Here is a 12,384-nt window from a genome sequence, read left to right on the forward strand (position 1 = left end):
CCACCAAGAGCTCTTAGGCGTCTCTCTATCGATTCAGTTGCTTCATCCAATTTGTTTGTCTCCGCAGAAACCTCTCCTGCGCGGTCGAAGAAGGCGACGCCTCCTCCATCACTGCCACAGCAAAGACCTGAAACATCGACTTCGTCTGCTGCCCAGGCATTTATACCGGAGCCCCTGAGCTCTACACCTTGTCAGGTTATAGATATCATCTCTGCCAAATCAAAACCCCCTGCGGCTAAGCCACCGGCTCATCCCAAAAGTCCTGAATCGGCAAGACCAAGCCTATCCGTATTTGGTGTGGGCACTGGAACACAGCGTGCCTCTCGGATCAAAGATAAATGGCATGAAAGAGCACCGGGCATATCGGACATCACGAAACCGATGAAGCCTGAGGAATTCGGGCCGCGGACAATGATGAGAGATATCACTCCAGCTGTGGCAATGGCTTCACAAGGTTCCAAATCCGGTGCTCCTCAAGACCAAATCGCCGACGAGAACCAATTCAGCATGGCCGGTCCGCGAAAGCCCTCTTTCGGCTTCACTGGCTCCCCAGCAACCAGACAACCAGCCGAAACGCCTATCTCATCCATGGTTGGCCCCGCGCCGCGCTCCTTGAATACTGATTCTACCAACTCAGCCTCTTCACCGATCATTCCTACGGGGCCTTGTGCGGACACTGCTTTCCTCCCTTCGCCGAAGATCTCCACAGGGCCCCGTGCAGGTTCTACTTTCACCCAGCCTTCAAAATTCAATGAAACCGCTCCTCCAAATGCCCCCACTCAACCTCGCGGTTTCACCGATGCCGAGAATGTCGCCAGGGTTCGAGACTTGAAGGATAGCCGTGGCAGACGAGAGCCTACTAGACATGATGTTTATCGACCATCTGAGCTCTCGCGGCCGTCATCGCCCCCCCGACGGTCGCCTCTTCCACGGCGGTCATCTCCTTCTCGGTGGTCATCGCCTCCCAGACGATCCCCTCCCCGCCGAGCATCCCCGCTCCGGCGCCCATCACCCTCAAGATGGTCACCTTCCAGCCAAGCATCACCTTCACGGTGGTCACCACCCTCCAGACGGCCACCTCCTTCTCGAAGACCATCCCTGTCGCGGCGATTGTCTCCTCGAAGACCATCAAATTTGTCTTTCCCTAGAGGCGGTGATTCGTGGAGGCCTCGTAGCCCATCTCTAACTCGTTATCGGCCTATTGAGTCTGGGTCTTCGAACTTTGTTAACTTGAGAATCAAAGGTTCGGCCGAAGATCAAAAAATTGCTCGCATGAAGCCCGCGACTGGGAGCTCAGTCCAACACGACCCATCAAAGGAGGCTCGAATGGAACGTGTATCCGGTCGTGGCACTCGTAGCCCATCTCCAAATTATTCCCTCTCCGATGTTTCTGGGCAATGGACCTCTATCAACATGAAAATCAAAGGATCGGCCAACAATCTAACTACTGCTGCCACGGAGCCCATAAATCGGACTCCACTTCAACACGAGTCGTCTGTTGAGACTCGGATGGCACGTGGATACGCTCATGGCCCTTTTAGCCCATCTCCGGAGTATTTCCGGTCCAATGTAACAGAGTTGTCCGCGGAGGATCGATTGGCACGGATGCCCGATCGCGAAAAGCCCAAAATTCCACTTGGAATCAAAGGCTTGATGATTAGTCAAGATTATTGGTGGGACAACACACAAGACGAGGCCCTTATACACGTTTATTTTGGGCCTGAGAAAAAATTTATCGGCCCCCTCAGGCTATGTGGCATATATCGTCATATCAAGAAGGATTTGGTTCTTGCTGGAAAAACAACGCATACTAAACGGGTTGAGGTGTGGTTCAGACATCTGTGCACTGCTGCTGAATTTGAACGGCTGTGTGACCCCCACGTTAGTCTCAATTCTGATCGTTATCACTTACATACGACTAACGGAACCACAGCCTGATAACATACAGAGTACCGGATGGGTTGAAGGCTCCAGAGAGACTAATGTGAAGCTGTTTCACATGGCAGAAGATCTCCGACAAGATGACCTCATTGCTATTTTCTACCCGGCTAATTCGCATTCCGCGGTAAAGTGTGCATGGGTTGCATGGTCCCATGGGTCTCCGAGCTTCAACTTCCCTCCGAGGTCGACGAAGGAGTTGCCACTTGATGTCGAAATTCCCTTGCTTGTTGCTGCACACGCTATGCTTCGACCGATCGAGGTTTTAGGGCCCAGAATTCCGTACCCTTTCCACGAAAAATCACAGGAGCCTTCCTTGGATAGATCGCTTTCACTCCGCACCGGGATCTCTGAAGTCAGCAAGAATGCGGAAACTGATAAACCATCGAGACGGTCGAGCTTCCACAATGATACAATTATGCGTAAATCTTTCCAGACACAAGATACATGGATGCCGATTCTGGCACAGGACTCGTCGATGCAGACTCAGGGTGACTTCTATTCTCCAACTGAGCCTGTGACCAACGACTCGCTGGTGCGGACTCAGAGTGTCTCTTATTCTCACTCATCCGAGTCTGCACCCCAGTATGATCCACCAACATCAAATTATCCAACCGTGAATGTCGAAGCAAAGGCCTTGTTTGAAAGTTACATGACCGAACATGGCATACAAGTGGAAGAACTAGCTACAATCTATGGTGACGGCAAGATCTACAAAGCCCAGTTATTTTATCTACACTTTCCCTCGGATGACGAACTTGTGCAAAATGAACTGACTGCACTGAGCGTACACTTGCGTTTTCATGGAATGACGGTTTCCACAAATCTTGACCCAGAGGGACTGGCCAAATTTGTGCAAAATAGCAGAATGGGTGTGGTCATAGTATGTTCTGGGCTGCCCGTTCATAGGAAACCTCAGCTAATCGCCCATAGTTCCACGAATCATTCAGCAGATACGACAATATGCAGCCTCCTCTCACCAAGTTGCTTTCCGAATCTAAGTTCAATTTCTGGGTGATGCGTCTCAATACCCCTCTCCAATTGATGGACGATCGATATTGTTCACCCAACGATCACTGCACACGTATATTTCCCAAGCGCGGCCTTCTACTTCTCACCGAAGACATGTTGAAAGACCTGAAGGGAACAGCCATCACTCTTCAATGGATACGACACCGATTCAACTCTGGCTCGAACGCGTCGACCCCTTGGCACTTGATGCTCCCTCCCAGGATAATCGAATGGTTAGAAAGGAGACTTAACGATGAGCGTTGCTCCAAAGATCATGGGCTGTAAGTCACATACCGGGTCTTAACCACATCAAATACTAATCTGAACAAACTCCAGCCTTGGCCTCGTTAAAGCTTTGATCATGCAATGTAATGTCTCCGACATTCGCACGGAATTGTTCAAGGAATCTAGCCTCGACCCCGACTCCTCGAGTCTCGTGGTCTCACACCATGTCTACGGCTATCGTACTCGCACCGAGCACGATGAACCGAAAATAACGGACAAGGTTGAACGCGACGCAGATCACCTCATCGAATTCTTTGGTGGCTGGTCGCTTATGAACAGGCAACGCTTCCGACACTTCTTTGTTGCCACCTCCATCGTCGAGCCCGCCGGGGCACGCTGGAATTCATGGACCCACATGAATGTCATCCGTGGTGGCTACAGTGACCTGTGGAAACGCTTCAGATTGGAAAAATCGGACATCGACAATTTCTGGCGCCAACTATACACTGATTCCAAATCGAGCACCAGCCAGCCATCTACGCCTGTTGCTGCGACTACGCCTCGCACGCCTAACCACTAGACTCACATTGCCAATACGTCAGTTCAATTCAATTTCAACGGAAACCCGAATGCTCAATGGATTAGCAGGTATCCTGCTCCCTACGAGTGATTGTTTCGTTCTTTTTTAACACACTTTATGACTGCGTGCTTGCATCTCATCTTGAGCTCTCTGGAATTTCAAACTCGAGACTCGAGACCAGGAGATAAATCACACACCACATTTACAAAACGGGGATATTCTGGGATTTATGCTCGATTTTCAACTTGCCTTCTTGCTTCGAATATACGATACCCTTTTTTATTGATTCTACGAAATTTATGAGCAGAAATGAATCATGATTCATTGATATGAAACCATTCATTCCGTCCAATTTCCATAAGAACAAAGGCAAAGTAATTGGTGAAGTATGAAAGTAACGTACGAACGTAAAAAAAAGGGCAAGCCCAGAAGTGTTACTAAACAAGAAGACAATCTTCCCCAACGCATGCGATATGAAATATCATTTACAGTTAGCCAACCGCTTTACTCCTATACTCCTGAAAACTTGAAGCATCAGAGCCATCCGCCTCATCCCGCGGTTTCTTCTTATCATGTTCCTTCTTGGTCTTCTCCTCCCAAATACTCTCCTCGGCAGAAATCATAGCATGGAAACGACCGCCCTGCCCACGAGCGAGATAGATAGGTTTCTCTTTCCGCTCTGCCACAGCCTCGGTAACAAGAACAAATTTCACGCTCGACCCCGGTGATTCGAACATCGCGTCACTGAGAATCGTTTCCATTTCTGTGCGCAGTGCTCTTGCGCCGGTCCCCATGGTGAATGCATTACCAGCGACTTTGTGCAAAGCCGGCGTTGTGAATCGCAGCTCAATGCCTGAGAGCGAGAAAAGGGTTGTGTATTGCGCGAGGAGAGAGTTGCGGGGCTCGGTTAGGATGCGCATGAGGAGAGGCTGGGAGAGAGTAGAGAGAGCCGCTGTTACGGGGATTCGGCCGATCAGCTCGGGTATAAAGCCGTAGCTTTGGAGGTCGGAGGGTGTTAGGAGGTCTAGAGCGTTGAAATAGGTTGGTTCGCCAGAACCAGCTGGCGATGCGGAACTGAAGAAGGGAAGATGTTTCTTGTATAGAGCTTCTTCTTCGGATCCGGGGAGGATTGGAACGGGTTGGTTGGGGGTGGCATTTGGTGATCCCGGAAAATCGTTTGTTGTCGAGGGTGTGCGGACGGGTTGGCCGAAGCCTATAGATCCACGAGATATGCGGTCCATGATTTGTTTGTGCAGGCCGACGAAGGCGCCGGAGAAGACGAATAGGATGTTGTCTGTGCGCACGTTGTACACTTCGCCTTTTGCGGCTGGGTTGGGGTTGTGTGATTGGAAGGACCCGTTGCCTAGTGGGCTGTTTGACGGAAAGCTGTTCGGAGGGCTGGTTGCGCGGGGGTTTTTCTCTGGCTTGGCTTGGACTTGCACGGTTGTGCCTTCGATGATCTTGAGAAGTGCCTGCTGCACTCCTTCGCCGCCGACATCCTTGCCATGGCTGACTTTCGCAGCCGCGAGCTTGTCCACCTCGTCAAGAACAATAATTCCACGCTCCGCTTGTTCCACGTTGTAGTCTGCAGCTGCCAAAAGTCGGTGGACACACTGCTCAGCGTCTTCTCCAATATAACCAGCCTGTGTAAACACAGTGCAGTCGGAGATACTGAAAGGAACTGAAAGGACTCGAGCAAGTGTCTTTGCCATGAGCGTTTTTCCTACACCAGACGGACCAAGCAACAGAATATTGGACTTTTCCAGTTGTAACGGTGACGTATCGGCGAGCTCTGGTTGCCCCGAGGCATTTGTGCGGAATTTGGGAGTTTGCGGTATAGCGGCAGTCTTCTGGGGACTTGGGAAGTCATCTGTCGCATTTAGCATATTAACAAATGACCGACGTCATCGCAGGATGCACAAATACCATACCGTCTAAGGAATGAGTTTCGAGTGCTTCCCTTCGCTGGCGCTTAATATTAGCTTCGGTCACCTCATCTTCGCGGCGCACGACCTCCTGCACGCGCTGATAATGGTTGTAAACAGCTACGCTGAGCACTTTCTTCGCGCGATCTTGGCCGACGACATATTGATCCAGGTACTGCTTTAGCACCTTGGGTGTAATGCGCGGGGCTCCAAAGGCTGGTGTAGATGCCAGTGGCCCGGCAGTGGGGAGTCCAGCCTCATAGCTGCCGCTAAAAGGCTGACTGGTAAAGTCGGACCGGTTGAATTGTGACCATGTCGGAAATGTAGTTGAGCTGGACAGTTGGCGTGTCAACCTGGGCGACTGGGGAAGCCGACATCGGATAGCCCCATGATGGGCCACTGCGGCCGGCAGTCGACGTAAGGGTCGCCACAGCATTGCCCCAGAGATCGCAAAAATATCAGATAGACGTAGCTAAGAACAAAATATGAAGTACGAAGTAGAAGTAGCAATCCAAAGAGGAGTAATGATCAGATACCGGATAGCTTTCCCCGCAGGTGATCTTATCTGATGAGTAATTGGGCCGAATGCCGACATGCTGGTCAACTGGCGAACTGATGAACTGATGTCGGTGAATAAGTCAGGTCAATTGCCCTTCACCGCATCGTGTCCATGAATCGAAGCTTATCGAATGGGGATTATCTCTGTCTACGTACGTTGCAATGCATTTCTGCAGATCACAGACCCTTTTCAAAGCCCGTAGTATAAGCCAATTGGTCCAATCCCCGAACTATTGTGATTGTTCTCCATAATATGCACCTCTACGGAGTCGCATTAAGAAGAAATCCTACCCAAATATGGGAAACTATTGAATCACCCACCTGAGCCATGTTCCACGCAAAGCGAAAATAAAATTAACAAATTTCATAACATAAAGCAAGGGGTAATCCCTTTCTGCGTGGCCAATATTACATCGTAGCTCTCAATCCTTTATCAGCAATCCTACGCGGCATGGTAGGTCTATCTTTGATATCGCTATTCGCAAGCATTGCCCTCGCAGCACCCGAGAAAAGCCACTGCCGATGCCGACCACACGAAGCCTGCTGGCCAACCAATGAACAATGGTCTAGCCTCAACAGCACCATCCAAGGGAATCTAGTAGCAACACGACCCGTCGCCTCAGTCTGCCACGAAGCCGAGTTCGACGAAGCAGCCTGCAAAACCGTCAAAGAGCGATGGACCGATTCATACTGGCGAGCTGCACAGCCCGGCGCTGTGCAATGGGAGAACTGGGAGGCTTGGCCTGAGCATCATCAAAGCTGTTATATCGAATCGGACGAGAGCACGACATGTGGACAGGGTCGGATCTCGTTGTATTCTGCGAAGGTACAGACTGCTTCGCATATTCAGAAAGCTGTGGATTTTGCTCGGACATATGACCTTCGTCTTGCGATTCGGAACTCTGGCCATGATTACATGGGCCGCTCGACGGCGCCGGAGTCTTTGCAGATTTTTACAAATGGGATGAAAGATATTACATTCGTTGATAATTTCGTGCCGGCTGGTGCGCCTGGCGGAAAGGGCGAGGGCCATGCAGTTACCATGGCCGCTGGTGTTCACTTATCTGAACTTTATAAGGCTGCTGGGGAGAAGAAAAGGACTGTACAGGCAGGTGCGTCGCATACTGTTGGTGCTGCGGGAGGGTATATTCAAGCCGGGGGGCATTCGCCTTTCGGTGCTCGGGGAGGGCTGGCGTCTGATAATGCGCTTGAGTTTCAGGTTGTGACAGCAGATGTAAGTGAGTTGCACAAACGAAGGCTGACACACGGCTAACTTAATGACAATCCAGGGCAAACTTGTTGTTGCTAATGGATACCAGAACAGTGACCTGTTCTGGGCCTTAAGAGGCGGCGGCGGCGGAACCTTCGGTGTTGTGGTCAATGTGACTGTTCGAACACTCCCAGAGGTCCCAGTGGTAGTCGTCAATATGAATATCACGACGGCTGTCGGCGATTTCCAGTTCTGGAATGCAGTGAGTGAATACCATGGAGAGCTGCCGGGACTGAACGACGCTGGTGGCTCCGGCTATTATTTTGGATACCCAATTCTGCCAGTCAATGCTACAGCAGAAGTCTCCGCCATGACCTCCCTTCTTTTCTTCCCAGAGCACTCGAACACAACCGCCATCGACAAGCTCTTTGCACCTTTGCACAGAAAATTGCAGAAGCTCCCTGGTGTAAAGCTCGAGTACACTTCGGTGCCTATGCCATCCGTAAGCTCAATTCTTCAAAACAAATGGGGAGGATCAGGAGGCGACTCGACAGGTAGCGTCGGCATACCCATGTCCCGTCTCTATTCCAAGGAGCTGTTGACATCTAAAGACGGACCGAGTCGACTAGTCAAAGCATGGAGTGCCCTCAACTATAAATCCGGTGACTCATTCCGCGGCCATGTAGTGGCAGGAGGAGCTGTCGCAGCCAACGGAGAAAAAGTCGACAGCGCCGTCAACCCGGCATGGAGAAAGACCGTTACGCACTTGGTGATTGCGAGAGGCTGGCCCGCCAATGCCACCATTGAGCACCAGCATGCCGTTATCAGGAACGCGACGGATATCGAAATTCCACTAATTCGCTCGGTGGAGGGCGAGCATAAGATGGGTGCCTATGGCAATGAGGCGCATCCATATGAGCCAGGTTTTCAACGGTCGTTCTGGGGAGACAATTATCCTCGTTTGTATAAAATCAAGCAGAAGTGGGACCCCAAGGGACTGTTCATTGCTCGGAGAGCGGTGGGTAGTGAGGACTGGGATGATGCGGGGTTGTGTTTGAAATGAGTGGTGGGAAAATTATGGATAAATAGCCACCGGTATATGACCCTACAATGGGACCGGTTTGTAATATAAGGCAGTTGCAGGTCTTTTAACTATTTCGGTTTGAATGGGTGTTTGATTATTGATGTGTCAAAAGATGCTTTTGTTTTCCGAGGCTTGATCCAGTCAAAGCCTTGCCGGGTATATATTTTGTGATCTTCCACTCGAGATGCTTGTGAGTTGTGTTTTCATAGATTGCAATCGCTTGAATGGCATGCGCTTATATCCGGCTTTTGAAGCCAGGGATTCTCATGCAAGTTTTTCGAAATCGTTGGCCGTAATCGGTTTGCGAGCTACGTCCGTGTGGAAGTCATCGCTGTGGCCATATCGCAGGCTCGGTCATTGTTAGGTTGTGTCGTTTGATTATGAAGATGGTTACATTCATTTGTTTTCCTTGAACACAGGCTGTTGTTCCATCGTTTGGGAGATGAAGTTACGAAGCGCAGACCACCGACTAGCCGTCGCATTCGACTCGGTATTTGTCTCGCCACTAGTGGCAGCAGGAGCCGTGATGTTGGACATTTCAGTCAAATTTTTGTTGAATCGGTCCCGTTCCATTTTCTCCAACTTTTCCCGGCGCTTCAACGCACCAGGCTTGTGTCGCAGTGTCTTTTGCTTGATCACGTTCGCTTGACTGGCGGCATCATTTTCTTCGGCGGCCTCGGGGAGAGCATCGGCTAGGGATTCGAGGTTGGCGACGAGTTTCTTTGACGCACGTCGACGCTTGGGTGTCTTTTGGGTGTTTTTCTCAATTTTTGACACGAGGGCAGCATGCTTGATCTGACGCTTGTCCCTCTTGGTCGTACGGAAATCGTCACCGAAAACATTTGGTTTGGCTATCGCGCCTCTCCCGGAGGCAGTTTTCGCCATTGTGTTTTTTCGGATGGGCGCCTGGTATCAAAGAACGATAATTAACCGGCTGAAAGTGGAACAAGATAAGTAAAAAGAATGCATACCATAATAACATGTGAGATCTACAGCGGAGAACGAAATTGCTTCGGGAAAAGCGAAAGTCCCGAATTCTCAAAACATTCACCGCCTTCACCGCTTTCACCGCCCGGTTCCACTTCTCCCCACCATTTTGTCCAGGAACTCAACGCTGTTTGGTTGAAATATGTTGAACTAGAATCAACTAGTCTCAAGGCCAGACGAACGAAAACACTGTGACGTTATCCCGGAGCTGCGTGATTTAATCGATTTTCAAAAAGAAAGAAAGGGCCGTGACATCAGAAACAAATAATCCGGCTGAAAATTAGTTGGGTTCCCAGCACGAGACCTTTTATGGATAAACCTCTCAACTTACATCGGGTTTGCTTTCCTCACCTCTATAAGGCTCCCCAACCTCGGTCACTGTTCCGGTTCCATACATCCCATTTGATTAGCTCACCCCGATTGCCTCCGTCGGCTTCTCGTTTTACTCTTAAACCCGTCTCCCCCAGATCTCTTTCCCGCAGATCATTTGCCTCTTCACACATCATGGGTTCTCTCGGTCCTTATCAACAAAAGCACAAGATCACTGTGGTCGGCTCCGGTAACTGGTAAGGGCTATTTATTCCAACTGACTTGAGTGCGCGCTAACGGGCCGCGTTTCAACAGGGGCTGCGCCATTGCTAAGATCGTTGCCGAAAATGCGGCAGCCAATTCCGACCTCTTTGAGAAGCAGGTAGAGATGTGGGTGTTCGAGGAGAATGTCGAGATTCCTAAGACATCAAAGAACTACGACGCTTCAAATGCTGGCCCTCGAAAATTGACTGAGGTGATTAACACTGTCCACGAGAACACCAAGTACCTCCCAGGAATTCAGTTGCCGGTCAACCTACACGCCAACCCGTCCCTGGAGGATGCGGTCAAGGACAGCACACTTCTCATTTTCAACCTTCCCCACCAGTTCATTATTAAGACCTGCGAGCAAATCAAGGGCAAGATTCTTCCTTACGCTCGCGGTATCTCCTGCATCAAGGGTGTTGATGTCAATGCCGACGGTATTCACCTCTTCTCCGAGACCATCGGTCGAATCCTCGGTATCTATTGTGGTGCTCTTTCCGGTGCCAACATCGCCAACGAGGTCGCTCTCGAGAAGTGGTCTGAGACCAGCGTCGCCTACGACCCTCCACACATGGACTCCAAGGCGCCCACTCCTCAGCGCTCACCCTCTGCTTCCCAGACCAACCTGGTCGAGTTCCAGCACAAGGACACTTCCGGTCAAATCTCAGAGGTCAAGCTCCAGGCCCTGCCCTCTTCCTACCCTCCCGTTGACCACGCTGTGCTGAAGTCCGTCTTCCACCGCCCCTACTTCCACGTGCGTGTCGTTAGCGATGTTGCCGGTGTCTCCATTAGTGGCGCGCTCAAGAACGTCGTTGCTCTGGCTGCCGGTTGGGTCGTCGGCATGGGCTGGGGTGACAATGCCAAGGCTGCCATTATGCGTGTTGGCCTTATGGAGATGGTCAAGTTCGGAGATACCTTCTTCAGTGCTACCATCGATACCCGCACTTTCACCGACGAGAGTGCCGGTGTTGCCGACTTGATCACCTCTTCCAGCGGTGGTCGTAACTTCCGCTGTGCCATGCACAGCGTTGAGCGCAACCTTCCCATCGAGGAGATTGAGAAGCAAGAGCTCAACGGCCAGAAGCTGCAGGGTACCCTGACTGCCTACGAGGTCAACAGCTTCTTGAAGAACCAGGGCATGGAGGACGAGTTCCCTCTGTTCACTGCTGTTTACCGTAAGTTTCTATTTTACATCTTTTCTCTTTTCAAATCTAAACTAAAGTTGCACAGGTATCTTGGAGGGAACTATGAAGGTCGAGGAGATTCCTCAATACATTGAGCGGTAAAAAGTCCCTGCAACCTTTCATTCATTGTTTGTGTTGCTTATTAGACAAATTGTTTTTCTCCTTACAGCCCCCCTCAGGCCCGCACTTCACCTACTGCATCTCAAAGTTCTGGAAATGACGGCGCTCGGTTCACTGCTGCACGATTATGATTTGGGCTGGGATGGTATCAGACATGGCTTGTATAGACTTTCATGACCTACCTGTATTTATGGATTGCATGTACTGCATTTTTAGACATTTGATATTGTGATTATTTATTTATTTATTTTCTATATCATCATGTGTAAACCTTCGTCCTAGCAATTCAGAACAACAAAATATGCTCCGTAGAAAAACAAAGATGATTAGCAGGGGACCAAACATGACTTTTTGCGGGAACACAACCTTGGAAGTGACCATATCGACCTCTCAAACCGTGGTTCGGTTTCATCCCTTTTTCTCTATATTGTATTTTATTCTGTCTTCTTCTCTATGTTTGCCACTGATGAGTATCTTGTTATAAATAGAATATCCTCCGTGAAAATCGGAGTGGAAAAACCTAGGTCATTGCTACAATTCCGATTTAGGCTTGGATGTGGGTAAATATAGATCTCTCATGACAGCTCTGCTGTTTATCAACCGATTTTTTTAGCAAAGTCTACCCACATATTTAAACGATACCTTCTATCCTTGAGCTTCTAAATCTGTATATTTGTACAAGTTTACTATATTTACCCTACATATCAACCTAATCTAGGTACAAAGTACAAGGAACAAAAATACCAAGGCATATGCATGATGTCATTTGTCCCGCGGTCTGGGCTTTCTCCAGGAACGAGATGAGGGGAACGCTGGGTCCTCTCTGGCCCAACTTTTCTTCCCTGATTTTTTTTCCATTTCTCTTCTTCAAATAATTTCTAAAACTTTCAATTCCATTCACTATTGCTGTGAAAGTAAGGTGAATCGTTCCAGATTCTCCTGTACTCTCACGTACCATTGATCTAGATCCTTCCGGGAATCATTGTCGA

At 49.8% G+C, this 12,384-nt stretch overlaps 6 protein-coding genes across 6 annotated transcripts; 3 read left to right on the top strand and 3 right to left on the bottom strand.

The window, feature by feature from the left end:
* Positions 1-859: 859 nt before the first annotated feature.
* Positions 860-1,129, bottom strand: N7529_006990 (uncharacterized protein; the record flags this gene model as incomplete). Its single annotated transcript, XM_057242517.1, has 1 exon — positions 860-1,129. One exon carries the CDS (start codon positions 1,127-1,129, stop codon positions 860-862), a length of 270 nt encoding a protein of 89 aa, XP_057097876.1.
* A 143-nt stretch (positions 1,130-1,272) lies between these two features.
* Positions 1,273-3,754, top strand: N7529_006991 (uncharacterized protein; the record flags this gene model as incomplete). Its single annotated transcript, XM_057242518.1, has 4 exons — positions 1,273-1,881; positions 1,934-2,821; positions 2,872-3,230; positions 3,286-3,754. 4 exons carry the CDS (start codon positions 1,273-1,275, stop codon positions 3,752-3,754), a joined length of 2,325 nt encoding a protein of 774 aa, XP_057097877.1.
* Positions 3,755-4,245: 491 nt separating this feature from the next.
* N7529_006992 (putative ATP-dependent Clp protease) lies at positions 4,246-6,115 on the bottom strand (the record flags this gene model as incomplete). The annotated part of the gene is made up of 2 exons (XM_057242519.1): positions 4,246-5,624; positions 5,686-6,115. 2 exons carry the CDS (start codon positions 6,113-6,115, stop codon positions 4,246-4,248), a joined length of 1,809 nt encoding a protein of 602 aa, XP_057097878.1.
* Positions 6,116-6,688: 573 nt separating this feature from the next.
* Positions 6,689-8,510, top strand: N7529_006993 (FAD-dependent oxidoreductase; the record flags this gene model as incomplete). Its single annotated transcript, XM_057242520.1, has 2 exons — positions 6,689-7,471; positions 7,527-8,510. 2 exons carry the CDS (start codon positions 6,689-6,691, stop codon positions 8,508-8,510), a joined length of 1,767 nt encoding a protein of 588 aa, XP_057097879.1.
* A 417-nt stretch (positions 8,511-8,927) lies between these two features.
* Positions 8,928-9,416, bottom strand: N7529_006994 (FAM207/SLX9 family protein; the record flags this gene model as incomplete). Its single annotated transcript, XM_057242521.1, has 1 exon — positions 8,928-9,416. One exon carries the CDS (start codon positions 9,414-9,416, stop codon positions 8,928-8,930), a length of 489 nt encoding a protein of 162 aa, XP_057097880.1.
* A 606-nt stretch (positions 9,417-10,022) lies between these two features.
* N7529_006995 (glycerol-3-phosphate dehydrogenase family protein) lies at positions 10,023-11,377 on the top strand (the record flags this gene model as incomplete). The annotated part of the gene is made up of 3 exons (XM_057242522.1): positions 10,023-10,084; positions 10,143-11,266; positions 11,322-11,377. 3 exons carry the CDS (start codon positions 10,023-10,025, stop codon positions 11,375-11,377), a joined length of 1,242 nt encoding a protein of 413 aa, XP_057097881.1.
* Between the last annotated feature and the right edge of the window lie 1,007 nt (positions 11,378-12,384).

Source organism: Penicillium soppii, assembly GCF_028829465.1.
Source record: "Penicillium soppii strain IBT 18220 chromosome Unknown utg000005l, whole genome shotgun sequence".
Classification (NCBI taxonomy): Eukaryota; Fungi; Ascomycota; class Eurotiomycetes; order Eurotiales; family Aspergillaceae; genus Penicillium; species Penicillium soppii.